General features: G+C 41.3%; 1 protein-coding gene across 1 annotated transcript in view; it reads left to right on the top strand.

The window, feature by feature from the left end:
• The window catches only part of LSAMP (limbic system associated membrane protein), a 664,196-nt gene that overhangs the window by 620,602 nt on the left and 26,796 nt on the right, over positions 1–16,798 (top strand). The window contains exons 5-6 of the mRNA XM_065942930.1: positions 7,910–8,030; positions 8,662–8,810. Of these exons, the coding sequence (XP_065799002.1) occupies positions 7,910–8,030; positions 8,662–8,810 (270 nt within the window). The remainder of the gene's footprint in view (positions 1–7,909; positions 8,031–8,661; positions 8,811–16,798) is intronic.

Below are 16,798 nucleotides of genomic sequence, written 5' to 3'. Positions count from 1 at the left end.
CACAAATCAAGAAGCATATTCTAAGTCAATGTCCTTTGGAAACACCTTATTACCAGCACTTCCTTAAGCTGTGTTTATATTATATTGAAACAACTAGGCACTGCACCTGTTGTCCTGTTTAAACAATTCACCCTACTTAAATGCAGTTGTATTAAGAAGATGAAGTCTCCAAGATGAAATGACAGTTTGAGGTTGGGTTAGCAAAATTCATGCAAACTGACAAATTTCCAGCATTGCCTTCATCACCTCATATAAGCAGGCTTACCCAGGTGGCTTGGTGGTAAAAGAATCCGCTTCCCAATGCAGGAGATGCAGATTCGATCCTTGGGTCAGGAAGATCTCCTGGAGGAGGAAATGGCAACCCACTCCAACATTCTTGCCTAGAGAATCTCAAGGACAGAGGAGCCTGGTGGGCATAGTCCATGGGGTCCCAAAGAGTTGGCCACGACTGAGCATGAGTAGTTGTTGTCCTGTGAAAATGGCCTATTATTTAAGCTGATTCCTCTTCCTTTTCAAGGCACAAGATTTGCAATTAGGTCAGGGGATCAGAATGGCTAAGAGAATTAATGGCTGAATAGATCATCATAATGAAAGTGATTCAGAGTACCACTTAAAAAAAATAAATCCCAGTGCTGGTAATTTTTTTCCTACTTGCATCTCATTGATTCATTTACTTAGATATTTGTTGCAGGGCACTGAAAGCTAGAGCAGTAAACAAGAGAGACAAAACAGTTCCTCTGTTTAGTTCACAAGCTGGATCTTACAGTCTCACCTTTTTATTCCTCTTGGGTAATCCTTCTCCACAGTTGGTCTACAGCGCTGTGCCTAGCCATTTGCATTAGACATGCAAAATCTATTTTCTAAGTGGTAGGAGGTCCTGGAATTTACAGAAGCTAAATTATTGGCCTGAAATCTCTTCAACTAAATAAACTTAGTAAAATTTTATTCAATAGGCAAGACTTCTACTTTCTCATATCTTAGAATTTAGCTACCAATTTCATCTAGATACCAACCCTAGGGACAACTGTCCTTCCATTTATAGGTTCTAAGTGTAATTCCTCAATTTCAGTTCTCACAGAAAGTTAAAAGTAGCTACTCATGGATTTGCCTTATCTTAGTGCCCAGTATCCCAAGGATAATGTCTAGTGCATAGTAAGTGTTCAGTAAGTGCTGCTGCTAAGTCACTTCAGTCGTGTCCGACTCTGTGTGACCTCATAGATGGCAGCCCACCAGGCTTTCCTGTCCCTGGGATTCTCCAGGCAAGAACAATGGAGTGGACTGACAGAGGACTGAATTTTATTTGGACTCTTCTTATACTGGATGCTTTTCCTATTCTTGGAGAACTTTTTCTCAAAATCTGCCCCCAGCTGTCAGGTCTGCTGCTGAACCCACTGAGCAGCTAATATTCCTGCCTTCAGCTTTTCCACAGCTACCTCTCCAACTACAGTCACACTGTCACTCTGTTACTTTTATTTTCTTCTTCTTTTCTCCCTTTGAACTCAGTTCTACCTCCACTCTGGTGTCCAGAGCTAACCAACCCAACATAGGTGCTATGAGACATGGGACCTTGGCATTTCTAAAGCTCACCCTTACATTTGATAGCCTTGTTTTAAAGGAATCGAGGTTACCTACCATATTTTCTACAACTGTGACTGGGGATATCCGTTGTCTCCAGATTATGTATCTGTATTTTAACTGGACTCTTCAATACCTTGCTTCATCACCTAATGATAAAAGTTGAGGAAAATAACTGCTCAATATGGAACCAGACTGGTTTGGTTACCTTCTCTAACAGTTCATGGCTACACCTCTCTATTCTCCATGACAACCTGCAGTTTACTGTTGTGTTGGGGATGATATCAGTAAAGACACATCCTAATGTCTGTGAATCTATTATGGGATTGTCAGATGAACTATTCAGTAAGAATCCAGAGTACTGCAGTTTTCTACTGTAACTTTGCAATGTGAGCAATAACCATCATTTCCTGCATACCTCCAGAGTACCAAGACTCTATTGGAGATTTTGTATGATTCACTGTAATCACCTCACCAACAGTGGTCAACCAAGGAAAGAGTGTATGGGACCTGGCCTGTTTCAATAAAGGGAGTATTGACCTACTTTATCACTGACAGTTTTTGGTATGTTTGGTTTAGTATTGCTGGTACATGGTGATCTTTAAAAAAAAAAAAAAAGACAACTTCTGTTAGTTTCATTGTTTTTAAATTCTCTGAAAACAATGACTTTCTTATTGCTGATGTTCTCTGCCCCCGACCTGGCTGGCCCACCGTAACACATTAACCTGGGGGATAATCAAATCATCCAATGCAGAGGACAAAAACAGAGCTCAGAAAATGTAAGCATTGTCTGCCACAAGACCAAAGAACCTGTGAGTGATAGAGAGAGGACTCTGCCCAGGTCTAACTCTAAAGCTCTCTCTCCTTCCTAGACATCATGTGAGAAATAGTAAAAATAATAATAATAATAATAAATGTAATCACTTCAGGTGATAAATGTGCTCTGATATATGAGACTTCATTTGGTCTTTTCATCGAGACTGTGAGACAGGTTCAGTTCAGTTCAGTCGCTTAGTCATGTCCAACTCTTTGCGACCTCATGAATCGCAGCACACCAGGCCTCCCTGTCTGTCACAAATTCCCGGAGTTTACTCAAACTCATGCCCATCGAGTCAGTGATGCCATCCAGCCATCTCATCCTCTGTCGTCCCCTTCGCCTCCTGCCCCCAATCCCTCTTAGCATCACGATCTTTTCCAATGGAGTCAACTCTTCTCATGAGGTGGCCAAAGTATTGGAGTTTCAGCTTCAGCATCAGTCCTTTCAATGAACACCCAGGACTGATCTCCTTGATGATGGACTGGTTGGATCTCCTTGCAGTCCAAGGGACTCTCAAGAGTCTTCTCCAATACCATAGTTCAAGAGCATCAGTTTTTCAGCACTCAGCTTTCTTCACAGTTCAACTCTCACATCCATACATGACCACTGGAAAAACCATAGCCTTGACAGGTAGGAAGGTCTTATTATCTACATTCAAAGGTGAGATACTCTAAGAAGTTAATGTGTCACCCTCAAGAGGTGACAACCTAAGTGGCAGAGGCCGCAATTGAGCCCACAAATCCTGATTTCTAACGTGGGTTTATATCCACAGGGCCAGTGTATGTTGTGCCATTGGGTGCCTTATAATAGCTGAAATATGTAACATTTACCTTTTAAGCTACCAGCATGCTCTCCAAAATGGTGTTCTTCCATATTAGGAGTTAATTTCTCTCCAAAGGAACTCCTTCAAATGGAAATACAGAGAAGTTCAGAGCATGGGCTTCAGAACATGAGTTCAAATATGGACTCCATCAAATGCTGGCTGTGTGAGTTTTCACAGTTAACTAACCCTCTGCAGACCTGCCTTCTCATTCATAATATAGGGTTAATAATCCTTATTTCTAGGGCTACTATTTAAATGAAAAGAATAAATAAAGCCTAGGGGAGTGCTGACACATGGTATATGTCTATAAATTGAATCTTTTATTAAGAATTTTGCTCCTTTATACTATTATTCCAAACACTGGGAAGATTAAATGAATGATATTCTGTTTGTTAGGCCACTATCATTGTTATCATGTTCATTCTAATTGAAAGAGTCTTGTTGATGGTGATATAAGAAGAAAGCCCTTATTAATATTTTCAGAACCCAAATTTTAAAGTAATAACCAGAAGAGTCCTCTGACAATTATAAGCTATTGCAAAGTCATGTAAAAAATAACAATGGACCTCTGTGCAGCATTTTTATTAAGCCACATTTTAATTATAACTGTATTTTGAGTGAGGACATCTATTATGTTAACCATACTAGACATGCCATGATATGATTTGTAGTAACTTTCTTAGCCTCACCTATACAGAGTTCATTACAAATGAATTTTGAAATGTTCATTCCAATAAGCTATGGAACGGAACAGGCCTGCACCATTGTGTCATTTGAGAAATACTAGAAGTAATGAACTATTCATACATTTATCATCCTCTGTGACTACACCTTGGTGTGAGAAATTTCCTAGATGTTCAAGGAGAAGAACAAGTGTTTGGCCTTTATAACTGACTAGTTCATCCTGTCCCAAGGTCAATTCATTCAAAAGTACTCAAGCCTAGTTCACCACCACTCTCACCATGCCGGCATCTCTGAGTAGCTAATAAACAGTGTGTGTGTGTGTGTGTGTGTGTGTGTGTGTGTGTGTGTGTATGTGTGTGCGCGCGCGCGTGCGCACGCGCGCGCTACGTCACTTCAGTTGTGTCTGATTCTATGCGATCCTATGGACTGTAGCTTGCCAGGGTGCTCTGTCCATGAGATTCTCCAGGTAAGAATACTGGAGTGGGTTATCACTCCCTTCTCCAGGGGATTTTCCCGACCCAGGGACTGAACCTGTGTCTCACATCTCCAGCATTGGCAGGCAGGTTCTTTACCACTAGCCCACCTGGGAATCCCAATAAATAGCTTACTACTTAGCTATTCAGGTTCTGAGAATTGAGTAAAAGAGACATACAGGAGGCCCAATTGCCCCTATTGTGAGAAATCAACATGGTTAGACGTAGTAACTTAGTATGCCCCACCTCCCTCCCCAGACATGGCAGCCCTGGACCAGGGCAGGCCTGCCCACATGAAAGCAGGAAGGAGAGAGCCTATGTAAGCCATCAGTCTGGAGAAGCAGAGAACCTCTGATCCCCATCAGAAGTTTGGTCCCAGAAGAAAGAAAGAAGAGAGATGAAGCAAACAAACCGAGTTTGTTCTTCCCTAATTTTTCTGGTAGAAAAATCACCCCCTGGGTTCCAGAGCAAGGAGGTTTACTAAGTAAGCTCCCACCCACCACACAGAAGGAAACATCCAGAGTGAGGAAGAACGCTTCCATAAAACTGTACAGCTAGGACTTGTATGACTGGTCCCATGATGGAGGGGCTGGAAGACCTCTACCATGGACTATTAATATGTTGGGTGCTCCAACTATGAGCTCCAGGGTAGAGGCAATGGAAAACATGGAGTCTGGCCCAGGTTGGGGCTGTTCATCACACTCTTAACCATGTGGTTCCAGAAACTCACAAACACTGGTGAAAACCCATTTTACAAATTGAGAAGTTAAAGAAACCAATAGACTCACAAACAAGATCATCCCTCCACTCAACATTCTACAGATTATAGGGTTATTAGCAGTGTAAGAGCCTAACCTAATACAGCAAGGAGGTGAAGATGGGAAATTAACATTATTCAATGGATGGCATCACATAGATACTCAGGTTGGACACTTGGGTGTTATCTTTGATACTCCTCCCTCACCATTCACATCTAATCGTGTCTGTTCTTAGCAGCCCATATCTCTCCATCTCAAATCTGTCCTGTTCATTCCTTTCCATCCCCTTTATCACAAACCTAGTGCAGGCTATCTCTGGGTTCCTTCAGCAATCTCCAAATGATCCTCCCTACCTCTGGTTCCAGCATGTTATGGATGACAATATTGCAACAATGGGACTCTAGACAAAGTAATGAGCTCTCTTAATGGTGAAGGACAGAGACTAAATTTGAGCTCAGGTCCATCAAACTTTAAATCCAAGCTCTTGATTTTTACTCAATGCCCCATCTCTGTACAAATATCTCCCTCATACCACTACCTCTAATCATTACATTAACCTCTGAACTCATGTGCTCTAACAATCCACATAACCAATTATAGAATGAAAGAATTTTAAAAGGAACCTTGGTGATCATTTTAAACTAATTTCTTATTTGAAAATATGAGAAAGAGAAAGCTTGAAGTGGTACAGACACTTGACCAGGCCACAGTTCTGGTTAAGAGTAAAAATCAGACCTCCAGTTTATATTTCTGGTTGCTAATCCTGACCCCCCAACCAATATTAGATAAATGAGTTACAATTTTGAAATTAGCAATTTAAGGATTAAAGACATGAACATAACACTTGGGTCCTCATGCTACCCATTTGTGATGAATGGGCTGTTTTGGTTAGAATTGGCCTTTTTTTTCCCCCCAAGTTGAAGGGATACTCTATAAATCTCTAATGTGTTGTTTTTTCATTTTATAAATAATAAAACCAAGACTCAAAAAGATACAGTGTGTGATGGGAAGTCCACACAACCAAACAGACTAAATTCCAGGAAACCTAGGTTCTAGTCCAGGGTTCTTTCCACTCTCCATGTTGCCTTTCTGTGTCTCTACAGAAATGAGATAAATCTAAAATAGAACACAACCCCTCCCACTCTGGCACATGTTTATCCATGGGCTGGACATGCTCTCCAGGTGTGCTTTAACTCCTCCTCTCTCTGACAGTGATTTAAAGACATCCAAGCTCATGTGAAAATGAAATGGGGGAGAAAATTGCAGACTAACCTGATGCTTTTGTACATCTTTTTAAACTAAGAGAATCTAGATCTTCTAGAGGCAGAAAACTTGGAAAATTGTTTTTGATTATGAAGATAAAACTCTGAAAAAAGTGAGCTGAACCAGGCACTAAAGAGCAGAGATGAATTCAATGATTTTTTTATACTAAAGTTCACTGCTGCTAAGTCACTTCAGTCGTGTCCGACTCTGTGCGACCCCATAGACGGCAGCCCACCAGGCTCCCCCATCCCTGGGATTCTCCAGGCAAGAACACTGGAGTGGGTTGCCATTTCCTTCTCCAATGCATTAAAGTGAAAAATGAAAGTGAAGTTGCTCAGTCGTGTCTGACTCTTAGTGACCCCATGGACTGCAGCCTACCAGGTTCCTCCGTCCATGTGATTTTCCAGGCAAGAATTACCGGAGTGGGGTCCCATTGCCTTCTCCACTAAAGTTCACTAATTTACCTAAATAAGGTTTTTCATCTGTAAAATATAAACAGGTGGTTTGGGTCTATTTTATCCATGTACACACAGTCAAGTTGCCATTTTCTGCCAAATTACCTTTGGACAGAAGTCTTTTTCTCCTTGAAAAGTCCATAAGTTACACAAACACAGTATCCTCAAGCCTAGAGCTCAAGTTTACCCTTGTGGCTGAGTCCTGTGATCCTGTAAATCCTTGTTCCACTTTCCATGGCATTGCTTGAAAGAATTGTGGCAAATTAGAATGTATTTCTGAGCTCATTTTAAGGCTGTCACAGTTTTGTAGGCCCAGTACTAAGCAGAAAAAAAGTGCACAACAGCCAGAGAGAGAAGAAGATGGAACCCCAGGAAGATATTCATGTACCATGATAGACTTCAAACTGCACTCTCACTCATAAAAGCAAAACTGACCTGGAGAATGGAAACAAGGGAACACAGATGAGGGAAAACAGTATAGCAATTATTTAACATCACTTTGTTTTCCTGAATTCTTGCAATGGTATCAGGCTAAGCCTGAGCTAAAATGACTTTAGTGCTCTATGATTTTCATCAGATTTCTTACTACCATCTCTGAAGGTAACAATAATAATAATGATGCTGATGAAGGTGAAAAAGAAAAAAGCTCAGATTACACATTTCAAATCCCAAGTCCTTTAGTATCACCACTTAATATACCACTTTTTCTTTTTAATATACAAAAAGAAAAAAAATGTAAATATGATAACCTGTGATTGGAATAACAGATGATCTATTGGAAGAGAAAAAGAAATCCTAGATTTCATTCCCATAAAACCCTTTTCAGTGTCCCATTTAAATAAACCAAGTCTATAGTTTCATTAATTTCTTATTTTCATTTAGTTTTCTAGTGATCAATCCCATTCAGCCAATCACATCATTCACATAAATGGAGCTTTAAGACTGTTTTTGTCCTGCTCCTCTGCAGTCACACTATTCTTTCTAATTCCTCCTGGCGTGGAAATTCTGGAGCATCATCCAAAGCTCATGTAAACTAAACTGTGTGTCTGTCCTTCCTATAGATCCTCCCACTATCACGGAATCTAAGAGCAATGAAGCCACCACCGGCCGAAAAGCTTCCCTCAAATGTGAGGCCTCCGCAGTGCCTGCGCCTGACTTTGAGTGGTACCGAGATGACACCAGGTTTGTTCCCAATCTGCTGCGCCCCCCTGGGTCTCACCTGCTCATCGAGGGAAACCAGAAGCCCTGATGAAAAACCCACCCCAGCCGTGATTACATAGGTCTTTCCGATTAGACTCTTCCTTTTCCAAGGCTTTTTACCTGGTGCTTTGGGACTGTAGCTCTTGGACTCTCAAAGCACGCAGGTTATGTGCACAGAGTGGGTAGTTTCCACCTGGATGTCTTTCTAGCCTGGAGCAGAAACCAAAGCTCAGTGAAACCCATCCATTCCTGAGTTGTCTCCATCAGTAGACTTTCATTCTGATACTTTGGTGAAAGTGAAAGGGGTCTTTGCGACCCCATGGACTGTAGCCTACCATGCTCTTCCATCCATGCAATTTTCCAGGCAAGAGTACTGGAGTGGGTTGCCATTTCCTTCTCCAGAGGATCTTCCCAAACCAGGGATCAAACCTGGGTCTCCCACACTTGTAGGCAGCCGCTTTACCATCTGAGCCACCAGGGGGAATTGAGCAGAATCAACAGGCTCTAACTACTTCCTTTCACTCCCTTTTCTTCAAATTAAAGATGAAAAAGAAATAACTACACCAAATCTTCATAGTTGTTTCTGTTTACTCTTCTGTCTTTGAACCCTTAGGATAAATAGTGCCAATGGCCTTGAGATTAAGAGCACGGAGGGCCAGTCTTCCCTGACAGTGACCAACGTCACTGAGGAGCACTATGGCAACTATACATGCGTGGCTGCCAACAATCTGGGGATGACCAACGCCAGCCTCGTCCTTTTCAGTAAGTATGCCAGAGAGGGAGCCCACGTAGGAGAACCAAGTCGAAGCTTCTCCCATGGAAAATTTGAAAATCATTCCCTTACTACTAAATATAAGCTTATGCAAAATCAAAGTATCACCACTGAAACAAAACCACAAGTTCTCAATCCCTATCATGAGACAAAATTTACAAATGGAATACCTGCCCTCTCTAGTCCCTGACTTACTGTGATAACTGCCTTGTTTCTCTGTCTGATTTTTTTAGTTTTTCTTTTCCTGGTTGGTTAAACTGTAAGAATATTCATTGAACAAAAATCTCTCTGGTGATGGTCTCTTTAAGGAGCCTAGATGATGTAAGATCCTGGAAAGTGGATGGCTCTTTAAAAATGGCAGGCATGGGAGTGATTGAAGAAGCAGTATTCAGGGAGGATGGATAAGGTACTGGGAGAAGGGAGAGGCTGGAAAAAGAAAGTGTACTTTTAACAACACAAGAGGTAGAGTAGAATGAATGATTAAAACATAATATAAATCTAAAGAAGTAGAAATGGTTGCAGAAAGGTTTCAGTGTGACAGCAAGAAACATTATTTGTCTTATAGAGTTTTTGGAAGAGAAATAGGATGATGAGAGAGATAAACAAAGTTTCTTCTGAAGACCAAAGAAGATCCTCAAGGCAGACTAAGGAAGGACAATTTGTTTTAAGTTACTGGAAACAGTAATCTCATAGGAAAGCCCACCTTCTAGCCTTTCCCTTGAACAGCATGTTATAGTTATATACCTGCCCCCTGACTTGTTGGCCTGGCAGATATGAGCATATGAGCATAGAATCAGATGCCTCCTGAAAAATAGAAGTATGATCCATGAGATCAGGGAAAATGAGGACAATTAGGATAGGAAAACGTTTACCAGAAAAAGTAAAACCAAAGAGTTAGCATATGCTGAACCAGAGAGTTCATTTGGCCAGACAAAGTCCAACAAATTTAATATTATTATTTTGAAATAACAAGCTATTAGACGCTTTGTTGTTGTTGTTGCTCCCTTCACAGGCTAAATTGGAAAATTTAGAAACACTAGGTCCAGGAGAAATGTCTTCATCTTGCTTTATTCAGTTTAGATTAGCCTTCAAGGAAAAGATTTTTAAGAGAAAAATCAATTTAAGAGTTCCCTTGAAACATAGTATTAAACTCATTTTAAAACTGCTCAAGATCCAACTCCACTTGCTAAAAAACAAACAAGCAAAACACCACCACAAACTCTTCTGAATTTGACCTTCAGTTTCTCATTCATAACTCCCATTGACTTCATTCTGTAAGTTTGATGGGATACAGCTGTGCTACAAATGTTGTGTCAAAATGAAGTTTAAAATTCATATCCCTAAAAAAAAAAAAAAAAAAAAAAAAAATTCATATCCTTGTCTACTTGTCTCCAAAGACCAAACATCAGTGTTTTTGACTTAAGCTGGAGACATTGATATCTCAAAACATTTGAAAAGACATTTATTAAGAAATGTACTTACCTGTTTCATTCCTGACATTAGGGATTCCATAAACAGAGGGGAAAACAGCCTCAACTCTGAAACTTGAGATTCTGACAAATCTAAGGGGAGCTGATTAAGTAGAACAACATACAGTTAACAAGAGGTTTTTAGGGGGAGTGGAAAAGAGAAAGTGGTATAATTGGATTAGTTAGAGAAAGTGAGCAATTATAAGCTGGCATAAAAGTATCTTCTTCTCCCACTCAGGACTGTGCTAATGATACATTTCAAATAATAAATACAATGATACCTATAGACTGAGAAAGAGGAAGGGCAAGAAGGATAGAAAGATGGTGTAAGCTCCATGGTAACCTATTTTACACATGTATGAAAGAAAGAGAGGAAGAAGGTGAAAAGAATCATTTGAAGAGGAGAGAAAGAGCACAGGCTAGGTCAAAGATAATAGAGATACTGCTGGTGGTAATGAAAGGTCATCTCAATCTCTAAAATACTATGGTTCTGTTCACAAAAGTCCACGTAAAGGACTCCACCCAGTAAGATAAAGAAATATCAAGAATCTCACAGAATTTCTGCTTGTTAACTAAGAATCAAGAAATCAGGCAAGTGTATCATGGTCATATCGTCCTTGATGGTTTTGCAGAAGTCACCCTCATTATACATCTGAGAAGTGCACAGGGCTGTGATTAATGTGCCACTTCCGGGGGACCCTCTACAGGGCCGCCCACACAGGCACCCGCTCTGCACACAGACACCTGTCTCAGCATTCGACCTGGAATTGATTTCCCATCTGATGGGAATGTTAGGAGGTGTAATCCTTACGGAAGAACAGATGCAAAAGGTCACTGAGTTTTGAGGTGAAAAGAAGTTCTTAAAATTGCCAAACATTAGTGAATTTACAGTCCTGTTTTTTGGCCCAAGGCCCAAGTGTGAATATTTTAAGGGGAGAGCTCTGCTTCTTATAGGAGGAATAGCAAATCCACCATGCCCGCCCTGCCACCCCAATTTGGGTTTTGGAGATGTGTTGTTAAAGCCTTCATAGCTGGGTATTTTGGGAACATGACTCTATTGTAGCCAGTTTGCACAGGCGAAAGAAAGGTGGGGGTGGAGGAAGAGAGCACGCAAGGAAAAGAAGACAAGGAAAAAAGAAAGTACGTGGGTGAACATATTGCCCATTACTTGGATTCAAAGTAATTTACGGGTTGATTGGGAAGAAGGAAGGCACTGCTGTTAGCAGTACTTTCTCACAGAACAAGGTCAGGAGGAGAGAGATGCTTGGGAGGGTGGCTGCAGCCAGCCCCGTGTGACAGACAGCATTATGTGGGCAGCAGGGTGCTCTGCTGACCCAGCCAGTCCAGAGCAGACTAGGCAGCTGGTGAGCTGCGGCCAGCCAGAGGCAGCGGCAGGTAAATCTCGTGCCAGAACCCCTGAAGAGTTCACAATTATCCACCTTTACAGGTGCATCAGCATATTTTCCATGTCTACCACAGTGACGTATGCTGACTGTGTATACAGTGTCAGTTTGCGGTCACTGATATATCCACCACACACAGACATACACTTCTTCACACTCTATTCAAATACTGACCTCCAAAGGGGTCAAAATAATTGAACGAGAGGGCAAGAATACATTGTATTCATAGTAATTTTTTCTAAGCCAATGGAGTCATTCCTTTCTCATTTGTCTTGCCCTCCATTCATTCTAGTCTTCTTGTTTATAAAGGATCCATAATACCTTAGTCTATTTAGCCAAGTAATGCCTTTGATAGCTTTGTCTTCATCCTGGGCAAAATGTTACATTGTATCACTTTTCTGAACACATTAATCCAGCATTACAACATGGGTGGACAAGGATTCAGCTCCTTAGCTTTTGTTAGATGTAGGAATATGCATCATATGGGTAAAGATTGGGTCTGGTGATGCCAAGAGATATTCTATTGTCAGCATATGTAAAATAACAGATCCCATGTATCCAAACTTGTGACTGCAAGATACCCACAAAGGGAAACTATCTTGTTTCAGTGCTTAGATGGAGTTATTTTTAAAGAAATAAATAGGGAGGAAGAATAAGAGAGGTGATTCTATCCATGATATAATGACTTCTTATCAAGTGAGTACATATGACATATTGCAGGTGCCAAACACTTAACATGTTATCTCGCTTAATCATCAGGAAAGATGATTTACTTTACCAGGTGCTCACATTCCTCCAGTCCACAAAGAAGTCAAATAATTAGTGCAATTAAATAAGACTTATGGGATTTAAACTCAGGTAACCTAAACTCTGGGAATTGGTGATGGACAGGGAGGCCTGGCGTGCTGTGATTCATGGGGTCGCAAAGAGTCAGACATGACTGAGCAACTGAACTGAACCTCCTTCCAGAGTCCAGGCTCCAGACTAAAACATTGTCTAGATGTGTATATGTAGATGCTCAGAGGGCTCAAACAAAACCTTGTGCACATGAGGAGACCTCACAGAGACTGAGCCAGACCTGCCTTTGAGTGTTTGAGTGAATCCTGGGGGCCAGCAGTGGCCTGCCACAGGGTCAGGGGCTCTGGGTGCAGCAGACCTGGGTGTGGCATAAGCCCTCTTGGAGGAGACTGCCATTAACCCCACCACAGAGCCACCAGAATTTTCACAGGAATGGGGAGACAGACTCTTGGAGGGCACAAACAAAACCTGTGCACTCCAGGACCCAGGAGAAAGGAGCAGTGACCCCACAAGAGACTGACCCAGACTTGCCAGGAGTGTCCAGGAGTCTCTGGTGGAGGCGTGGGTCAGTGATGGCCTACTGCTGGGGGCACTGAGTGAGGCAATGCATGCACAGGACCTTTTGAAGAATGTCACCATTATCTTCATTACCTCCACCATAGTTTGGTCTCAGGTCAACAACAGGGAGGGAACACAGCCCTGCCCATCAACAGAAAATTGGATTAAAGATTTACTAAGCATAGCCCTGCACATCAGAACAAGACCCAGTTTCCCCCACAGTCAGTCTCTCCCATCAGGAAGCTTCCATAAGCCTCTTATCCTTATCCCACAGAAGGCAGACAGAATGAAAACCACAATCACAGAAAACTAATCACACTGATCCCATGGACCACAGCCTTCTCTAACTCAATGAAACAATAAGCCATGCTGTGCAGAGCCACCCAAGACAGACAGGTCATGGTGGAGAGCTCTGACAAAACGTGGTCCACTAGAGTTGAGAATGGCAAACCACTAGAGTATTCTTGCCTTGAGAACCCCATGAACAGAATGAAAAGGCAAAAAGATAGGACACTGACAGATGAACTCCCCAGATCGGTAGGTGCCCAATATGCTACTGGAGAAGAGTGGAGAAATAACTCCAGAAAGAATGAAGAGACAGGGTCAAAGCAAAAGCAATGGCCAGTTGTAGATGTGACTGGTGATGGAAGTAAAGTCCGATGCTGTAATGAACAATATTGCACAGGAACCTGGAATGTTAGGTCCATGAGTCAAGGTAAATTGGACGTGGTCAAACAGAGGATAGCAAGAGTCAGTGAACTAAAATGGACCAGAATGGGCAAATTTAACTCAGATGACCATTAGAAGAAATGGAGTTGCCCTCATACTCAACAAAAGAGTCTGAAATGCAGTACTTAGATGCAATCTCAAAAATAAAAGAATGATCTCTGTTCATTTTCAAGGCAAATCATTCAGTATCAAAGTAATCCAAATTCATGCCCCAACCAGTAAAGCTGAAGAACCTGAAGTTAATGGTTCTAGGAAAACCTACAAGGCCTTCTAGAACTAACACAAAAAAAGACGTCCTTTTCATTATATGATACTGGAATGCAAAAGAAGGAAGTCAAGAGATACCTGGAGTATCAGGCAAATTTGGCCTTGGAGTACAAAATGAAGCAGAGCAAAGGCTAAAAGAGTTTTGTGAAGAGAATGCACTGGTCATAGCAAACAACCTCTTCCAACAACACAAGAGAAGACTCTACACGTGGACATCACCAGATGGTTAATACCAAAATCAGACTGATTATATTCTTTGCACTCAAAGATGGAGAAATTCTACACAGTCAGCAAAAACAAGACTGGGAACTGACTGTGGCTCAGATCATGAACTCCTTGTTGACAATTCAGACTGAAATTGAAGAAAATAAGGAACACCTCTAGACCACTCAGGTATGACCTAAATCAAATCCCTCATGATTATACAGTGTAAGTGACAAATAGATTCAAGGGATTAAATCTGATACAGTGCCTGAAGAACTATGGATGGAGGTTCATGACATTGTACAGGAGGCAGTGATCAAGACCATCTCCAAGAGAAAGAAAGACTAAATAGTTGTTTGAGGAAGCCTTACAAATAGCTGAGAAAAGAAGAGAAGCTAAAGGCAAAGGAGAAAAGGAAAGATACAAGCATCTGAATGCAGAGTTCCAAAGAATAATAGCACAGAGAGATGAGAAAGCCTTCCTCAGTGATCAATGCAAAGAAATAGAGGAAAACAATACAAAGGGAAAGACTCGAGACCTCTTTAAGGAAATCAGAGATACCAAGGAAATATTTCATTCAAAGATGGGCACATTAAAGGACAGAATGGTAGGGACCTAACAGAAGCAGAAGATATTAAGAAGAGGTGGCAAGAATACACAAAAGAACTATAAAAAAAGATCTTCATGACCCAGATAACCACGATGGTGTGTATCACTCACATAGAACCAGGCATCCTGGAATGTGAAGTCAAGTGAGTCTTAGGAAGCATCACTATGAACAAAGCTAGTGGAGGTGATGGAATTGTAGTTGAGCTCTTTCAAATCCTAGAAGATGGTGTTGTGAAAGTGCTGCATTCAATATGCCAGCAAATTTGGAAAACTCAGCAGTGGCCACAGGACTGGAAAAGGTGAGTTTTCATTCCAGTCCCAAAGAAAGGCAATGCCAAAGAATGTTCCAACTACTGCACAATTGCATTCATCTCACACACTTGCAAAGTAATGCTCAGAATTCTCCAAGCCAGGCTTCAACAGTACATGAAGCAAGAACTTCCAGATATTCAAGCTGGATTTAGAAAAGGCAGAGGAACCAGAGATTAAATTGCCAACATCCATTGGATCATCAAGAAAGCAAGAGAATTCCAGAAAAACATTTAATTCTGCTTTATTGACTATGCCAAAGCCTTTGACTATGTGGATCACAACAAACTATGGAAAATTCTTAAAGAGATGGGAATACCAGACCACCTGAACTGCCTCCTGAGAAATCTGTATCCAGGTCAAGAAGCAACAGTTAGAACTGGACATGGAAAAACAGACTGGTTCCAAATCAAGAAAGGAGTATGTCAAGGCTGTATATTGTCACCCTGCTTATTTAATTTATATGCAGAGCACATCATGCAAAATTCTGGGCTGGATGAAGTGCAAGCTGGAATCAAGGTTGCTGGGAGAAATATTAATAACCTCAGATACACAGATGACACCACCCTAATGAGAGAAAGTAAAGAAGAACTTAAGACCCTCTTGTTGAAAGTTGGCTTAAAATTCAACATTCAGAAAACTAAGATCATGGCATCCAGTTCCATCACTTCATGGCAAATAGATGAAGAAACAATGGAAACAGTGGCAGACTTTATGTTTGGGGGCTCCAAAATCATTGCAGATGGTGACTGCTGCCATGAAATTAAAAGATGCTTGCTCCTTGGAAGAAAAGCTATGACAAACCTAGACAGCATATTAAAAAGGAGAGACATTACTTTGCTGACAAAGGTCTGTCTAGTCAAAGGTATTGTTTTTCCAGTGGTCATGTATGGATGTAAGAGTTGGACTATAAGAAAGCTGAGTGATGAAGAATTGATGCTTTTGAACTGTGGTGTTGGAGAAGACTCTTGAGAGTCCTTTGGACTGCAAGGGAAATCAAACCAGTCAATCCTAAAGGAAATCAGTGCAGAATATTCATTAGAAGGACTGATACTGAAGCTGAAACTCCCATACTTTGACCACCTGATGTGAAGAACTGACTCATTAGAAAAGACCCTGATGCTGTGCAAGACTGAAGGCAGGAGGAGAAGGGGACGACAGAGGATGAGATGGTTGGATAGCATCACCGACTCCATGGACATGAGTTTGAGCAAGCTCCAGGAGCTGGTGATGGACAAGGAAGCCTAGCATGCTGCAGTCCATGGGGTCGCAAAGAGTCAGACAAGACTGAGGGACTGAACTGAACTGAACTGATGTAGGGAAAAATATTAGGTGCATCTTTTTTAGTTCAGAGGTAAAATGGCATCTAACTTCTTCCTCCCTTTTTCACTAATGATGTCTTTTCACTGACTAAACACTGTTTTTTTTTCTTCTCACCCAGGGGCAATGCTTCCAACACCTCCCACTTCTGTTTCCATTAACTCTCCGAAGAGGGTTTGCTACACTAGTTGGCTTGTCTTTGGTAACTTGAGATTTTGAGCAGAGAGTCCAGCCTTGTGCTTAGCTTTTGACCATTAGGAAAGGAGTATTCAACAGTTTAAAGAAAGACAATTCTACTGATCAATTACCTTC

Source organism: Muntiacus reevesi, chromosome 8 (genome assembly GCF_963930625.1).
Source record: "Muntiacus reevesi chromosome 8, mMunRee1.1, whole genome shotgun sequence".
Lineage (NCBI taxonomy): Eukaryota > Metazoa > Chordata > Mammalia > Artiodactyla > Cervidae > Muntiacus > Muntiacus reevesi.
The sequence above is the reverse complement of the archived record's forward strand: the minus strand, read 5'-3'. Positions and strand labels throughout refer to the sequence as shown.